Source organism: Amorphotheca resinae (assembly GCF_003019875.1).
Source record: "Amorphotheca resinae ATCC 22711 unplaced genomic scaffold M430scaffold_3, whole genome shotgun sequence".
Classification (NCBI taxonomy): domain Eukaryota; kingdom Fungi; phylum Ascomycota; class Leotiomycetes; order Helotiales; family Amorphothecaceae; genus Amorphotheca; species Amorphotheca resinae.
Window position 1 is genome coordinate 1,042,302 of NW_020194473.1, and position 14,206 is coordinate 1,056,507.

Consider the following 14,206-nt stretch of genomic DNA (forward strand, 5'->3'; position numbering starts at 1 on the left):
CACCACCAAACCACTACACCCCCCCCCCCCATGTCCCACCACCCAAGTTCCATCTATCCCTCCCCCCCCAGCCTAAACCGCTTTCGTTGCTCTGCCTATCTTTGCCTGCTATCACGCTCGTTGATCGCTGCGATCTCTACTTTTATGCGCAGGGTCCCCGTCACCACCAAAAAACCCTCCTCATTACCTGCCTGTCCCCGTCCTTTTCTGCTGCTCCTCCTCGCCCACCACCCCGACTCGTCGTCCCTTCTTATACCTGCCGTCTCTCGGTTTCTCTTTCTCGCCTCCCAACTTCTGGATCGGGTCTCGTCTTGTGCTTGTGTTCTTGATAAGCCCATAAGCCTCCTCGGACTTCTTCCGTACCTTCATTTTGGCATCCTGTCGCTGCGTCTCGAGGCCCTCGTCACCCCCCCCGTCAACCCGTCAAGAAAAGAAAACGACTCGCCCATAATATACATACCCTACGATACCATACATATATACATATATCCCATCACGGCCTGTCGCTTCCCATACGATACATCCTGCGTGACAACACTCTCACTCGACGAGCCTATGTATAATCTGTCATCTCGACTTTGAATCTACCGTTAGACAAGTCTTGGAATCCTCCCAAAACTGTCGTCCAGTCATTCTCTACAACTCGCGGTTTTTAATCCTTCGAGAGCATCGACCCCTTCCGGTCTCTTTCGCCCTTCGATATCACGAACCCGATACCCTCCTACAACCCGTCAACTTGTTTCAATCTGCTAGTTCAGATTAACTAACTTGGTATGTCGTGAATGAGCCAGGGCAGGAGTGTCGATGGGCACATCAAGTGCCCTGAAAACTGGACGAACGCAACTAACACCCGCCAGACCACACACACACAATCTAGAAGCCAACGGGAATTCCTACCATGGACGCTTCATACCTTCAAGCTCAAGCCATGGCGCAATCGCCGTTCTTCTACTACAACCCGGATCCCAAGCCCGACACTCGTCACCATGGCCATTTCTCGCAGCAGCCCAACAATATGCAGGTCCCAATGTACCAACAGCAAGTGCAGCCGATGCCTTCCACACCCATCTACTCGCGGCCAAACTCGTCGGGCTCCCAGATGCCAATGCAGCCCATGATGTTCAACTCGGGATTCCCAGCCAACATGACACCCATGGTCTCGCCGCGTCCCATGTACCAGAAGCCGGCCATCTTGATCCAGGGGCACTCGCCTAGGTTGATGATCGAGCCCGATATGCACGAGGGCGACATGTATTATTATCCCTCGACTCCGCCCTTGTCGACGTCGGGAAGTGCCATCAGCAGCCCTTCTAGCTCCGAAATGGTGCCAACGCCATTGAACACCATGTTCTACGGACTCGAAGGATTTGAAGGAGTGAAAGAGGGATGCGAGGGTGAGGTCCAATCAGAGAACCTCGCTGGCGGCGATTGGGCTCGATGTGGATCTCCACCCATGACACCAGGTATGTGGAATTTGATGCTCTGAATTTCCTCTCCTCGCAGCCGTGTTTCCTACCAAGTTTATTTTGCGTTGATGGTATCGTTGGCGGAATTTCGCTGACTAGTGTGGTAAATTCAGTCTTCATCCACCCACCTTCGCTTATGAGCAACAGCACTAGCGAGCTGCTTCCCGCAACTTCTTGTCCCTCGCTTTCCCCATCCCCTTCCCCTTACCCTCGATCAGAACAAGACTTCGACTTCTGCGACCCGCGAAATCTCACGGTTGGTACTGGTCAATCTGCACCCGCGCCAAACCCAACCTTGAAGCCAGCCGTAGAATTTCCTGCTCTGCCCACACTTTGCGCAGGCGACGACGAGGAACACCGGTTCATGCTAGGGGGTGAGACCTTCACGAAAGCTCCCGAGACAAATACACTTGCGACCAGCTTCGACTTCACGCCCACCGCCCCGCACGACAGTCTGCCAACATTCGATCACTTCTCTGACCTCGACTCGGAAGACGAATTCGTCAACGGGCTAGTCAATTTCCCACCCACCGAGAACGTCCAATTTTTCGGAAACAAGAGACAACGCACTGGATCCGATCCGGTCACTGTCGACCACGAGACCTACATCAGCGAGGACGACTTTGAGGTCGAAGACTTTGAGGAATCTGAACAATTTGCTGTCGCCTGCCCCCCCAGTCCACCGGCGTCGGGCTCAGAGGCCGAGAACAAGAAGACAAAGCGTAGCAAGAAGTCAAAGAAGTCCCACTGCGAGGAAGACAGCTCTGAATTTGACGATCTCGTCCGGTCCCGCAAGTACACCGTTCCAATGAACGCTGCCGCTGGGTCACCAGCTCAAGAGAGCACCAACCAACATACCTCCACTGCGCCAAGTCAATCTGGCTCGTCTGAGACCAACACTGCCAACGTGATGGGAACTGGCTCCGAGGCTGGGGCCACCCCCTCTCACCAGGCACCTGTCAACCGCCGCGGCCGAAAACAATCCCTCACAGAGGACCCCTCAAAGACCTTTGTCTGCGAGCTGTGCAATCGTCGATTCAGACGCCAAGAACACCTCAAGAGACACTACCGTTCCCTCCACACCCAAGATAAGCCTTTCGAGTGTCACGAGTGCGGCAAGAAGTTCTCACGCAGTGACAACCTGTCTCAACATGCTCGAACCCACGGCAGTGGTGCTATTGTCATGGGAGTCTTGGAAGACGGTGAACTACCAGCCGACCACATGGAATCGGCGAGTGATGGGGAACACATCCATGCTCTGGGCAGCGTTCTCTACAACGTCGCAGCCGCAGCATCTGGCAGCGAGACCGAGGTTTCTTCAGATGGCGGGAGCAGTGATGGCGATAGCCAGTCCCGCAAGAAGCGCAAACGCTCTGAATGAATGAATTTTTCTGCATAGGCCGTTCGATACTTTCTATCACGCCAGTCACGAGACCCACGAAATCGAAACGCCATTTCACTTCATCTTCATACTGGGTTCCTCCTCCCTACCTCCCCCTACTGGGATGGTTCATTGGGAGGGACCCAGACCTTGATTATGCTGATGCTGTCATGATGGATTGGAGGGAGATATCAAAAGCTTTTTGCCTTGGTTTTTTTCCGTTGCGCTGCCATGATTCGAATTTTCGCTTCTCCTGTATTACACCTTTTTCTCTTTTTCTTGAAAACTCTTTGTGCCAATTTAGCGTGATGAACGAATTTGATGGAGGGATGGATGGAAAGGGTGGCGGCGTGTATCTGATATGAGGGGTGGATGGCCAGCTTTGATTTCTTCTTTACGTGCGCTTGTAATAATAGAGGCGGCGGCTTTGCTTGGTTTTTTCGACCCTCATAGCTTCATGTCTTCTTCCTGCCTTTTCGTTCCTCCTTTGACCGCTAGCTGCTCGCATTGTGCTGGTCACGAAATGTACATCAGCGGGAAAGAACACCAAAAAAAGAACTTGTATAGAAAAGGAACCTTTGCCTAGTACTACATTCCCAATGTTGTCTTGAAAATATGTGATGTGATTATTACAACCGGATCTACCTCTATGCGTGCCTCTGGAACACGCAAATCCCACCCGTATTTTACAGAAGGGCGACGTAGGGGGGAAGAAATGGGGGATTGGAAGCCTCAGGCACCAAACTCTTAAATATATCCGAATATAAACCGCACAAGAATTAGAATCTCGAGCCACAGTAGGTCGTCAGTGACCACATCCATCTCCAGGCACTCATAAGCTCAAGGAGCTTTGAAAGGAAGATTTGCAGCAGAGATTCTGTAGATGGAGTTCCATCCACATCGAGTCATTCCAATCTCTCTACTTCTCTGCTACAGCGCACAAGATGGCCGCTGCCGAGTCTCTGAACGTGATCGCGCTGATCTCAGGCGGCAAGGATAGTTTCTTTTCAATCTTGCATTGTCTACAGAACGGGCACAGAGTTGTAGCCCTAGCGAACCTATATCCTTCTCCCTTACCCCTGGGCGAGAAAGGCGCGGGCGAGGAAGAGGAGGATCTCAACAGCTTCATGTTCCAGACCGTCGGCCACACGGTCATCCCTCTATACGAGCAAGCTCTCGGGATCCCGCTGTATCGGCAGCCGATTGTCGGGGGCGCCGTGCACACGGGGACTAGTTATAGCTGTTCACAGGACGATGAGACCGAGTCCCTGGTGCCGCTCCTGCAAAGGGTCATGAGTGCGCACCCGGAAGCAAACGCGCTCAGTACGGGAGCCATCCTGTCGACGTACCAGCGCACGCGCGTCGAGTCGGTGGCGGGCCGGCTGGGCCTGATCCCGCTGGCGTTCCTGTGGCAGTATCCTGTGCTGCCGCCGCGCACGCAGACGGCGCTGCTGCAGGATATGCAGGCGGTGGGTCTGGAGGCGCGGATTGTCAAGGTGGCGAGCGGCGGCCTGGATGAGAGTTTCTTGTGGGAGGATGTGGGGAGTGGGACGGTGGTGAGGAGGCTGGAGAGGGCTATGAGGAGGTTTGGCTCGGATGGGGATGGGGCGGTGTTGGGGGAGGGAGGGGAGTTCGAGACGTTGGTGGTGGATGGGCCGAGGGACTTGTTTAAGGGAAGGATTGAGATTCGGGAGGAGGATCGGAGGGTTGTGAGAGAAGGCGGGGGAGCGGCGTGGTTGCGGTTTTTAGATGCGAGGGTGGTGATGAAGAGCTCCGAGGAGGAGAGTCCCCGGTTGGATTGTCGTATTCCGGATCTGCTCGAGCCAAAATTCGCAGGTATCTTGGAGAACTTGGAAGCTTTTGGGAAAGACGATGGAGGAGCTGGACTGGCAAGCTCGATAGATCTATCCGCGCGGACGCCGTCGTACAGCCTCCAGTTGTCGGATATATCGTCTCCTGGAGGAGGCGGGGACGGGTTTCTGTACTGGACTATTGCGGCGGAGAGGAAGCAGACCACTCAGACGATTTCTGAAGAGGCGGCTGAGATCATGGCAGAGGTTCGGCGGCGTTTGAGCCAGTTGTCCCTGGAGGCTAGTGATATCACATCCACGATGATCATTCTTCGCTCCATGGAAGATTTCGTCGCTGTCAACAAGGTATGTATCACTACTCTCTTGACGCTGTTGAATACAGGAACTTCTCTCTTCATCATACCCCTCTTCTAACACCCGTCAGGTCTACGGCGCTCTCTTCACCAAGCCAAATCCTCCCGCAAGAGTGACCATCTCCTGCGGTTTCGCCATGCCACACGCCCTGAATATCATCCTGCATCTCAAAATCCTCAACCCATCATCATCCCCACCCCCATCCCGCAGCGCTCTCCACGTCCAATCCCGCTCCTACTGGGCCCCCGCCAACATCGGGCCCTATTCCCAAGCAACCTCCACCACCCTCTCTCCCGGCGCAACGCAAATCTCCATCGCAGGCCAGATCCCCCTCCTCCCCTCCTCCATGTCCCTTCCCGGCGCTTCTTCCTCCTCTCCACTTCAAGACTTCTCCCTCCAAGCCACCCTCGCCCTCCAACACCTCTTCCGCATCGCCTTCGCTACATCCACCCGCTGGCTCCCCGGCGCCATCGCCTACCTCCCAGTATCCACCTCCCTTCCCCCTCCTCCCCTCCTCGCCCGCCTCCTATCCCGCACCTGGACGCTAGCGCACGAGGACCCAACACCGACTTCCTCCGCCCCGCCGTCTCCCACGCTCGATCTCTGGGCCGAGAAACATGACGCGGCCATGCGGAGCCTGGGGAGAGAGGAGCGGCCTGGGTTTCCAGACCCTGGGGTTTGCGAGGGTGAGGTGGGTGCGGGACCGGTTTTTGTCGTCGTGGTGCAGGAGTTGCCGAGGGGAGCGATGGTCGAGTGGCATGCGCTGGGGGGTGTGGGTGGAGAGGGTTTGAAGGTATGTTTTTTCCTTTCCTTCTTGTTTCTCCTTATCCTTCTCTTCCTTTATCCTCTCATATCATATCATATCACATCATATAACCTCCCCTCATTCCTCACCCACTCACCCACCCACCCACTCATCAAACAAACAAACAAACAAACAAGACTAACCTCCCACCCCATTCTCCCAGCTCACCACAAGCATCATCTCAACATCCAATTTCCAAATCCACAAAACGCAAAGCGCCTCCTCCTCCTCCTCCTCTCCCTCACACACCATCATAATAAGCCTCCCATACAACAGCAGCAGCAATCCCTCCACACTCTCTCAAAACCTCTCTTTAGCACTCTCCCAATACCAACCCGAATCCCAAACCGAAGCCGGGCGAACACAGCATCTCTTTATCGACGTGGGGATTTTAGAAGAGATAGGAGATGATATACGGATGACTATGTCGGGCTTCGTGCCGTGTTGGAGTATCTGGAATGCTGAGGGGGAGAGATTAGGCGCTGTGCTGGTTTTTTTGTTGGAGGGGTAGTGGGGATGGTTTATTACTGAGTTATATAAGATAAGGTATATATATATATGTACTCCTTATATCTAAGATATCCAAAATCAAAACAAACCCAAAAGAAGGAAAAATCCATAACTTTCACTTTCACTTTCATTTCATTTCATTCCACTACATTCCATTCATTTCCGGAAACCGACGAAAAAAGGGGGCAAAAAACAGAGAGGGAAAGGAGAACAGAACATACAACAGTCGGTATGTATGTATTCGCCGAGTAGAAAGGAAACTTAAAGTAGAGAGGATGGGATGGGATGGGATGTCTAGTCCTGGATTCTGAGGTTGGGGGTTGGGATGGGGAAGGTTTGCGGGGGTTTTAGGTATATAAGGTATATGTGTATGTGTATATAGGTAGGTACTTAGGTAGGTGGGATAGAGATATAAGAGGGAAGGTATTCGCTGGTGGTCGTCTAGGTATTTAGTATTTAGTATTCATTTATATATTACAATCAAGTCCTATTCACACACACACGTACACAAACACTCCCTCCCTCCCTACCTTACCCTACCCTACCTACCTACCACCCACCCTTCCCACCAAACCCACTCGAATCCTCAATCTTCTTCTGGCCACCCCCGCTCCTCGCCGACTTCTGCTGCGCCGCCTCATGCTTCCGCAGCTCCTCGGGGACGCGCGAGATGGAGCTCTTGGACAGCATCTGCTTCAGGTCATACAGCACGTCGGCGTCCTCGCTGCCCAGGAACGTGATCGCCACACCGCTCTTGCCCGCACGCCCCGTGCGCCCGATGCGGTGCGTGTAGCTCTCGATGCTCGTCGCCATGTTGAAGTTGACCACCAGGCTGACGTCCGGCACGTCGATACCGCGACCCGCGAGGTCCGTGGCCACGAGGACGTTGGTGTTGCCGCTGCGGACCGAGGCGAGGGCTGCCTCGCGCTGCTCTTGCGTTTTGCTGCCGTGAAGCGTGACGGCGGAGAAGCCCATGTGTTTGATGTCGCGCGCCACGGCGTCGCAGTTGCGCTTGATGTTGACGAAGACGATGATTGGCGGCTGGAACTCGCCTGAGGAGAGGATCTCGTTGAGTCGCTTCTTGCGCTTGTCTTCGCCGGCGATGAACTCTACGCGCTGCTCAACCGTCTCGACGGCTTCGCCGATGTTGCCGATGGTGACGATGGCCGGGCGGCGCAGGTACTTCTTGGCGATCTTCTCGACGGCCGGAGGCATGGTCGCCGTGTACATCATGGTCTGGCGGTATCGATCCTTCCCCCCTAGATGCCTGCTCATCGCTTGAGCATCCTCGGCGTCATCCGTGTCGGGCTTTTCGTTGCCCACGGGGAGAGCGTCGAGGATCTTGTTCACGGATTCCTCGAAGCCGAGATCGATCATGCGATCAGCCTCATCCATGATCACATAGCAGCACTGGCCTAGGACCAGGACGCGCCTCTCGATACAATCCACCAGACGACCGGGGGTCGCGATGACGATCTCGGCACCGTTCCGTAAGTTGTAAGCTTGCTCCTCGAGAGAGTGACCACCCACGATACTGACACAGGTAAAGTTGAGCGGCGTGGCGAATTTTCGGGCCTCGACTTCGATCTGCTGAGCCAGTTCACGAGTTGGGGCGAGAATGATGGCATATGGACCGTCATTCTTCGTGTATTCATTGAGAGGAGGCAGTTCGGAAATGTAGACGAGTAGTGGTAGCAGGAAAGCAGCGGTTTTACCTGAACCCGTGACAGCAACGCCGATCAGGTCCCTAGCTTGCAGAGCAATAGGTATAGCAGCTCTTTGCACTGCTGAAGGTTCGTCGTATCCAACCTGGGCGATAATATCGAGCAGACGTTTGGGCAGTCCAGATTCTTGCCAGTTCCGCATAGGATTTGGAATGCTGCCGCCCTTGGTGCTGATGTTGAAATCCTCCTTGAAGATACGCCAATCCCGTTCCCGCATGTGTTCCAGCTTCTTCTCACTCCAGTGTTTATCCAGGGAATTCCTCCCACCGGCATCTTCCTTCCGCCGCCTTTCCATCTCCAGGATCTCTCTTGCGCGTGCACTCCCAGCCTCTGCATCTCGCTCTTCTAATGCTTTGGCATACTTTAATGCCCCATTCTCACTGATATCCTCCGCAAACCCACCCAATCTGCCTCTCCCGTAGAAGTTCGCTTCAGCACGGGTAGAATATATAGGGTTGTAATCCGGGCTCGTATCCTCCTCAGCGTTCCATTCAAAGTTGAATTTCTTCTCCGTCGTCCGCCGTCGTTTCTTCTTTGCTGAAAACGTGGATTGGTTGGTTTCCGCACCCATGTAACGCGTCCTAACCAAGGCAGCTTGGGTGTCTTCACCATTTGCAGGACGCTTCTCGCCGGCTAGAGAAGCTTTCCCGTTGCCAGCTGATGGTTTTGGCGGAGGCGGCATATCCCCTCGATTGTTCTGACCATTCCGCGGTTGATCGCCTTGGCGCATAGCTCTCGGCCCCGTGGGGACTGACGACGGCGCCCGGCCATTCGTCTCGCGCTGTGCAAACCCGTCGTAATGTTCCCTCCCATTCAGCTCTGTGTCGCCATTCCAGACCGGCGCTCCTTCATTTCGCGCGGCCTCAAGTTTCTGCTTCTGTTCCTCGACCTCTCGTGCCCTCTTCTCGAGCGCGAGTTTCTCCCGCGCGGCTTTCGACAGAAATTTAGGCTGTAGTATCAGGCGGTTAGTATATGTATGGGAAGATACTAGATTTGCATTGTGAACATTGCTGCCGGACATGCTTCGATGCAGGGGAACACATACCTTGGCTGCAGCCTCATCAGCCTCCTTCTTCTTCTTGAGAATATCTTCAATGCTCAGCGGTCCGCGAGATGGTGTGCTACCCCATCCCTTCTTCTTCTTTACTGGCTCCTCGGGGGGCGGGGGCAAAGCGTCGGACGGTGGCGGAGGAGGGAGGTCGCTGGGTGGGGGTGGAGCAAATGAACTCGGTGGTGGAGGAGGGGCGAGTGAATCTGGAGGTGGAGGGGGAGCAGCGGAATCAGGAGGAGGTGGTGGAGGAGATGGTAGTCTGCCATTTACCTCCACAGGAGGGGGAGGCACTGAAGTGTCGCCATGTTGGTGTGCATTGGTTAACGTGGCCATCGCTCACGAATAAAATGAAAGGACTGTCTTCTCTACTCCTCTACTATCTAGATATTATATCGAAAGACAGGACGTAGAGGTAGTGAGAGTTCTAACAAGGTGGAAGTGATAAGTTGTCACTGTTGATGTTCGTTGACGTTGCCGCAAGGCTGCAAATCGAGGCTCGCGAGGTTCAAAACTCTAAATTTATTATTAAGCGAGTTCGAGATTACTCCCATCGACAACCATCCGTCCCCTCTCAGCAGCTCTCTGTGCACCACACCGACCGACCATGTTTCCACGGCATTACATCAAGCTGGCCGAAGGGCTGCCGCCGCGTCTCACCCGCTTCTTCGCCCGCTATCCCCCACAAGCCATCCTCCCACCCAAGGAACAAGAAGCCGCTGCCCAGGCGCCTTCGCCCTTCAAGCCGCACAAGCACCCGGTCACTGGCAAATGGCATAACCCGGTGTTCTCGCTGCGCCGACAGGCTGAACTTGTCAAGCTGGCGCGGCAGCATGGCGTTGAGGAGCTGCTGCCACACACAGTAAAGGGCACGGAGGAGCGGATCCGGAGGAGAGTAGAGAATGGGCTCCGGGTTAAGGGAACTGGTGTTGGGCAGCGCGTGAAGGGAAAGGAATCAGAACGCATGCTGAAGGCACGGTATGTTTTGCAGATGTTTTGCGTTTTTGACGCTTTGGATTCTGCGGAAGGAGGGATACTGATGGTTTTACAATAGGTTGGAGAAGCGCAGACAGGCGATGTTGGAGATGCCAAAGATGATCCAGACATGGAAAGAGGTATGTTTCTTCCCTCCAAGCCGAGTAGTTGTTTTGATGCTGATTTCAAATTACAGAGAGGTCATGGTCGTGGATGGAAGAAGTGGCCGAAATAAGCAACGCCGTGATGAGAGTCGGATGGTCGGTCTGGCAGCGTAGGATCTTTCTGTACGAATATCACCCTGGCTACAGGATTGCATAGGGTATGGCGTTGGACAGAATCGAGTTTCGTGTTGTTGTGTATCATATTTTCTATGTTGTCTCTTGGCATGAGGATCCTTTGGGCAATCATCTACCGAAGCTCTATCTAAATGGAACTCCTTTTCTTACATGCCAGATATATTCTCCATGCAGAACTTCGGCTGCTGCACAGATTTCCCGGGAAACTGCTAGGTAGGCAGTAGAAAAGCCTGAGTTCCGCCCGTCTACTTGCTTCAACGCATCTCCCTTGTTGCCTCCAATACACTAATGTTTAGGCCTCTTAGCTGTATAAGACAGTATTCTCTCAGAGAACTAGGGAGTCTTCCTGCTAGGCAAAGCATCTGTTCACGCACGGCATGACCGTGAACCAGCGGTTGTCCAACAATCCAAAATGCGCAGTATCCTTATTTCTGTCTCTCCTCTGATCTTGGTCATAACTAATATAAGGGCATAGCTGGGAGAAGAGCTGTGTGTTCTATCCCCGGAGCAAGTGTCACGTGAAAGTTATATACAAGATGAGCTCAGATAAAGCAGATTTGAGTAAATATCTGCACCAGAAATTCGATTCTTGCCATAGCTAACATCTGAGTAGATCCCCCATAGGAATGTTTTTCTTCTTCACGGTCCTGCCAGTGCAGAAATCGCAATGAAAAAAAAGAGTATTCTGTCAGACTTCCATCAACACCCACCCAGTTCCCATGGCCGAAGCCGATAGTAAAAGGGTCGAGATCATCGCCACTTCCTATACAGCAAATGCTTGCACATATGCCGCCATCTTTTCAGACAGTGCGGAAGTATAAGGCCTCACTCTTGGGCATTGAGGATCAAATCATCGTCCAGAATGGAGAATCTGTAGCTTTTGTGAGAAGCTCAGAAGAAGACGTTTACTATAGAAATGATTCTATGCTGTACAGAGAAGGATTGTTAGCATGTGTAGCAAGTATGAAGATTGATTCATCTCGAGCCAGGCTAGGCAAGAAGAGATGAGAAGGGAATGTTTGGGGGGGTTGAACGTACAAGTAAAATCGCTGAAGAAGAAAGGTATGTGGGAGAGGACGGGATGTTATATACTCGACGGCCACGCTAGCGCGCCTAACCGAGAGGCTACGGGAGAAAGGCGACGGGAGAAATTTTCACCTAGACGACCAGACGGGTCATGTGACGATGGTGTTTTGTTGCACATCGCATCCGAAGGAGTGTCAATGTTGGCTTTGATGGTGGTAGGATTAGCATCACGTGCGCGATATGGGAGATGGGGAAATTTTGTAGCACATCGCAGCAGCGCTTGTCGTGGGGGTGTTGAGCGTTGGTTTCGATGGCTGCGACATTAGCATCATGTGATTTGGATGTCAGATATTGCAGCTAACATGTGATTTTCACATGGAAATGGACGACGGGATGTTGAAAGCGCACGTGATCATTAGAGCGGCGGGCCTCCGTGCTCCAGGCGGCGGGAGATATTCACTCAACAAAAGCACGGAAGCAGACTAGTGGCCACCCAACAAACGAAAGCGCCGAGCGGGCAAGGGGAAGGGCCCTAACTTAAAGTAAACCCTGCATGCATCCGCTTCCGGGGGTACCTTAGGGGCTGGGCGAAGGGAAGGCTTATGATTGGCCAATTACAGGTCGGGGATATTTCGTGGGAGTCTCAGAGATGGTATGTGCGGTGCGGAGATTGATTGTCGGCATTTCAGTAAGGACGGAGGGAAGAAATGCAACGGCAATCGTTATCTCATGATCTGAGTGGTGACATTGTCTTTTATACGGTACTGTATTCATGCCCGAGACGATTCTCTCTACCAAGGAATACCAAGGACTCAAGGAAGGGTCCATCCGCTGGCCAGTGGGGCAGGGCACCGCGAGATGTGCATCTGTTCTTACAATCCATTGCTCATTGATTAGATGAGGCTAGGCGATTCTGGGAAAAGCAGCAGATGGAGGCATCATGCACCCCTTCAGAAATACAGATCCTCATCCCGCGGTTGCGTCTTATTCATTTTGCATGTGCGTGAGTGACATGTGGCATATGCATGTGAAGACGACTCGATAAGAGGAAAGCAAGGGTGTAATACTATGATAGAGATATTTTACTCCATATTACTGTAATTCCACCGAATTTACGGGACCTTAAGCTGAACATCGTTTGCCTGTTCCGCCTTAGTCCTGTTGCTGCTCTAATCAATACCGTTATCCGAACAGACTAGTAAGCTGTGGCAACAGTAAAGGGGTAGCGACAGTATTCTATTGGCTATGGCAACGATTTGTTCCCGATTATAGGCACAGTAAAGATGGTTGTACCAGTCATCAATGTACCAGAACTTTATATCGGCCTATTCTGATAGCTTTATCAGAGTCTTCTACTGCAGTAAAATTTTGCTCTACAGGTACCTTTGAAACCAACGCGCGGACGGTGGCAAATTGCAACATCGCGTATCGAGGAACCTTTCTACAGAGATACGGGAGTACCGCAATATGGTTAGAAGCCCCGAGTATCCTAACAGACATCTACCTACCTTACCTAAGGTAGGTATCTAAGGTAAAGGTAAGGTATACTCAGAGTTACTGTCTTGAAATGGATATAAAAACGTTAGGCCTACATCTTTTTCATCTTCAAAAGTCCCAGCAGTTCGCAAACCACTGGGCTTTCAACATGGAAGACGAACAGAGTCCAAGTCTCGGAGATTCATCCCGCGGCGAGTCTTCGACAGGAGCAAGATCACTCATCAAGTCCATTTGAGGGACGCGCTTCCTCCGCTTCAGCTAATTCTAGGTCCTTCAGCGGAAGAAGTCAGGCTGTATTTCACCGGGCTTGAGGGAAACCCCGAGTAGGTTGCGCGCAGCAGTAACCCCTTCCCAAGATTCGAACACCGAGATGATAGCAGGCACTCACCAGAAAATGCCATTCAACGTCGGCCAGCACCCCATTGCGGAATCGTATGATCGTGGACCCCGAAAATAAAATTTGGGCTGTCCTTCGGGATTTGCCCTGGCGCAGCATTGATATCCTGAGGACTGGACGTTGCTACTCGAAATCCCGTGGTGGACATAGTCACCGTCCAGCTGGGAGGTGTAGATTTTTCCGAGCTCAAGATGCTGTTGGTAGATGCCGTGGAGTTCTTCTAGAATGCTTATTCCATTGCCGTCTCGAATGAATCCCTCTGATTGGTTCCCCTAGCCATGATCTTGACATTCATGTCGAGATGATGGAGGGATGGTTCTAGGTAAAAGCAGCCAGAGACGGGACGACATGTTCGGGAAAACTGACAGTAAAATATTCTGCTCGCCCACCCTGATAGTAATAATACTTCAGTTATAGTAGTAGTAATGGTAGCAGTGATCTCATTTTGTGTTTTGTACTGCAAGTATGACCTACGGTCACTAGTACAGCGTATGGCGACTTCTTGGTATCCTCAGAGCCCATCCACACGTCTATCACAGTTGCTGGCATTCGAATAGAGACCCTTAATCGGTACGCACATTTGCTCAAGTAATAAGATACTCTTCTACTTACCTGCATTATACTACTGTATCATGTACGGAGTACATTCCCGAAATGTGACGTCCATGTGCCATCATTCATGTGGCTGGCGTTGCTGTGCCATGGAAAAGAGAGCATTGGTCCTTCGACGATGATCCGAGGTAGACGAGATCATTATTATCGCGTGTGGTTGGAGGGGGGAATGGGGGGACCGTGGACACTTTGAAGTGGAGGCACTACTTGACGGCGCAAAAGTAAGTGTTAAAGTAGCTAGCAAGATAGGTAGCAACGTGGCTTTGGCGGTGAAGCGCTGAGGTGAAACCGAGAAGAGCCA

General features: G+C 52.5%; 5 protein-coding genes across 5 annotated transcripts; 4 read left to right on the plus strand and 1 right to left on the minus strand.

The window, feature by feature from the left end:
- The first annotated feature begins 697 nt into the window (after positions 1 to 697).
- On the plus strand, positions 698 to 3,028 carry M430DRAFT_212650 (hypothetical protein). The gene is made up of 3 exons (XM_024864484.1): positions 698 to 771; positions 858 to 1,463; positions 1,580 to 3,028. The coding sequence occupies exons 2-3, from the start codon at positions 899 to 901 to the stop codon at positions 2,845 to 2,847; spliced, it is 1,833 nt and encodes a 610-aa protein (XP_024723096.1). The 5' UTR covers positions 698 to 771; positions 858 to 898; the 3' UTR covers positions 2,848 to 3,028.
- On the plus strand, positions 3,018 to 3,447 carry M430DRAFT_212642 (hypothetical protein). The gene is made up of 2 exons (XM_024864483.1): positions 3,018 to 3,087; positions 3,110 to 3,447. Exon 2 carries the CDS (start codon positions 3,209 to 3,211, stop codon positions 3,431 to 3,433), a length of 225 nt encoding a protein of 74 aa, XP_024723097.1. The 5' UTR covers positions 3,018 to 3,087; positions 3,110 to 3,208; the 3' UTR covers positions 3,434 to 3,447.
- A 344-nt stretch (positions 3,448 to 3,791) lies between these two features.
- Positions 3,792 to 6,328, plus strand: M430DRAFT_16980 (hypothetical protein; the record flags this gene model as incomplete). The annotated part of the gene is made up of 3 exons (XM_024863572.1): positions 3,792 to 5,003; positions 5,083 to 5,805; positions 5,981 to 6,328. 3 exons carry the CDS (start codon positions 3,792 to 3,794, stop codon positions 6,326 to 6,328), a joined length of 2,283 nt encoding a protein of 760 aa, XP_024723098.1.
- A 429-nt stretch (positions 6,329 to 6,757) lies between these two features.
- On the minus strand, positions 6,758 to 9,554 carry M430DRAFT_33660 (hypothetical protein). The gene is made up of 2 exons (XM_024866411.1): positions 9,097 to 9,554; positions 6,758 to 9,000 (listed from the first exon to the last, which is right to left on the minus strand). The coding sequence occupies exons 1-2, from the start codon at positions 9,433 to 9,435 to the stop codon at positions 6,877 to 6,879; spliced, it is 2,463 nt and encodes an 820-aa protein (XP_024723099.1). The 5' UTR covers positions 9,436 to 9,554; the 3' UTR covers positions 6,758 to 6,876.
- A 115-nt stretch (positions 9,555 to 9,669) lies between these two features.
- M430DRAFT_135576 (hypothetical protein) lies at positions 9,670 to 10,450 on the plus strand. The gene is made up of 3 exons (XM_024862412.1): positions 9,670 to 10,077; positions 10,154 to 10,214; positions 10,271 to 10,450. The coding sequence occupies exons 1-3, from the start codon at positions 9,707 to 9,709 to the stop codon at positions 10,307 to 10,309; spliced, it is 471 nt and encodes a 156-aa protein (XP_024723100.1). The 5' UTR covers positions 9,670 to 9,706; the 3' UTR covers positions 10,310 to 10,450.
- The last annotated feature ends 3,756 nt before the right edge of the window (positions 10,451 to 14,206 follow it).